This window comes from Microtus ochrogaster, unplaced genomic scaffold (genome assembly GCF_000317375.1).
Source record: "Microtus ochrogaster isolate Prairie Vole_2 unplaced genomic scaffold, MicOch1.0 UNK28, whole genome shotgun sequence".
Classification (NCBI taxonomy): Eukaryota; Metazoa; Chordata; class Mammalia; order Rodentia; family Cricetidae; genus Microtus; species Microtus ochrogaster.
In genome coordinates, this window is record NW_004949126.1 from 626,896 (window position 1) to 629,536 (window position 2,641).

At 35.0% G+C, this 2,641-nt stretch overlaps 1 protein-coding gene across 2 annotated transcripts in view; it reads left to right on the forward strand.

The window, feature by feature from the left end:
• Hpgd (15-hydroxyprostaglandin dehydrogenase) overlaps positions 1-2,173 on the forward strand; it is a 25,857-nt gene extending 23,684 nt beyond the window's left edge. For both annotated transcript variants that reach the window (XM_005368080.3, XM_005368082.3), the window contains one exon: positions 1,327-2,173. In XM_005368080.3, coding sequence (XP_005368137.1) covers positions 1,327-1,465 — 139 coding nt within the window. In that variant the 3' untranslated portion in view covers positions 1,466-2,173. The remainder of the gene's footprint in view (positions 1-1,326) is intronic.
• Positions 2,174-2,641: the final 468 nt, after the last annotated feature.

Here is a 2,641-nt window from a genome sequence, read left to right on the forward strand (position 1 = left end):
TCTCTCTCTCTCTCTCATGCACAAGAACACAGGGACAGACACATACATGGGCGCATAGTCAAAGAACTGTGTCTAAGTCTGAGTAGATGGGTTGACACAAATAGAAACTCACAGAGACTGTGGCAGCATGCACAGGGCCTGAACAGGTCTGGGCCAGATAAGGTCCTAGCATGCGGAGTAAAGTATACACAAGCCCCAGCTCTAACCCAGGAGCTATTTCCAATTGACAACCACCTGAAAATAAAAAAAAAAAAAATAGTTTTCTTCAGTGGAGTCTCGCTGGCCACACAAACCACGCTTAAGGCCAGACGCGATGTCCACAGTGGATAAATGACACAAAACCAACTCAATGGCACTTTTCTGTCAGCATTATGTCAGGGACTAAATATCTTATTTTGCATTTTTGTAAGATTTCTGCGTGTCTCTGTGTTTATATTTGTTTCTTGAGCTTTTTCTTTGACTTTTTTTCCTTCTGTTGTTTTATTTGTTTTGGCCTATTCTGGTTTGTTTGTATTGATTTTGTTTCATTTTCTTTTGTCATTATTATTTTTACATGCCTATTTTATTTGTATTCTACTGTGATAGAGGAAAAAAAGATGTGGATTTGGGTAGGTAGGGAACTAAGGATGATCTTGGAGGAGTTGGGGGAGGGGAAAGCATAACCAGAATATAATTTATGAAAAAGAACTATTCAATAAAAATTTTCACAAAAAACAAATAATAAAATTTAAATATACTCCTCTGGCATAAGAGTATCCTTCATTAAAAAAAATAGATGAAACTTTTGAAGATGAGTTAGATGAGTTTTTCTCAGCACAGGATTACAGCTATTGTATTGGAGGAATCAGATCTCAGCTTTGACTCTACCACTGTCCATGAAACTGTCCACCAAATTTCAGAAAGTGTTAGCTTTCTCACATAAAGGGATAGTATAGCAAATTTAAAGACCTTCAGTACATCAATAAGATGTTACATGAAATGTACTTAAAATGACACTTGGTAAAAATGATCTTCAATAAATACTATTTGATTCTATTTCTCTTCCAATGAGGTTTCTATCTAGTAAGTCTGATATCTACTGATCTGGTATAGATGAAAAAAATGATCATTTTTAGCAATAGGATTAATGACGTCAAATGCATTGCCCAATGACCACTAAATTTGTTATATAATTTGCTTAATAGCTCAATGAGTAAAAACTGAAGGTAGCAATAGGTAATGAATTATATTTTCCTACGACAAGGATGTGGCCGCTTAAGAGAATATTGTGAAGTTAATTACTTTCAGTCTTTAGTTTCAAAGTCCAAATGTTTCCTTCATTTTCAGCCCCTCAATCATTGCCAATGGATTACTAACTCTCATTGAAGATGATACTTTCAATGGTGCCATTATGAAGATCACAGCATCTAAAGGAATTCATTTTCAAGATTATGACATCACACCATCGACTGTAAAAGCTCCATGAACGTCTTAAGCATCAGCTATGCTGAAACTAAGCACAAGTGGCTCACTCAGGCTGCATCTTTATTCATATAGCTTTTGAAATGAAATGCTGTAGTATGGAACCTACCTGCATGCATCTGATGTCAATATTTTTCTTAAATGATTTGTTTGAAGTGTAGATAAAGATGTACGTTAAGCTAGCAAAAAAAAAAAAAAAAAAACTGTAGTGCAAGCCAAAACCAGGTTATAACCTACATCCTCTAAGGAGAAAACAAAGGATATTCGAGAGATATTCTGCCTTTCAGAAAATGTATTTATCACCGTGACTCATAAATATTAATGGTTTTCAGAAAGGAGATACTTGAATTGTTATTTAAGTCAAAACACATCTTAAATGATTCACTATGTACGTTTGCACTTCAAAAGGGAGGAGCTACTTTGCAATGGAAATATTTAGTAATAACAGCTTGTGCATTATCTGCAAGCTGAACTCTGAAGATCTGCTGTTGGGGATTCCACTAGTTAGGAAATGAGTCCCCGTGTGACCATGTCCCAATAATACATCTGATGTATGGGAAAATGATACTTGTACTATGAGTGAAGACTCACACTTCAGCCTCAAACCAAGGAAGATGGTTTTGCTTTCCTTCCTAATTTTATAATTCAATGGATTCCAAAGACCTCAGGAATGAAACTTTTAATAGTTGTAACAAAAACGGAGAAAAACTATAAAATTTTATATGTACTATATATGCTTATTAAGAAATGATTCAAATCTATTTTCCTGATTATTTCTTTGTTGGTTTGTACTAATTTCAAAAGAGCCTATCTTTCAATAAAACTCTTTTATTCAAACTCACATAAATTACTTAGTCTTTTATGTACACCTAATGAGATGATAAAACCAATTCTGCCATATCCAAAAATGTTCTTGTACATATGCTTAAATTCATAATAACACAGCATGAGAAATAGTTCTGCTTCACTTTCTCCATTGTCTGGTATTTAAACATCTTTAAGCTGGGAGGTAGTGGTGTATGCCTTTAATGCCAGCACTCAGGAGGCAGAGACAGGAGGATCTCTGTGAGTTCGAGACCAGCCTGGTCTACAAGGGCTAGTTCCAGGACAGGCACCAAAGCTACAGAGAAACCTTGTCTCAAACAACAACAACAAAAAAAAAACCCCAAATCTTTAAATA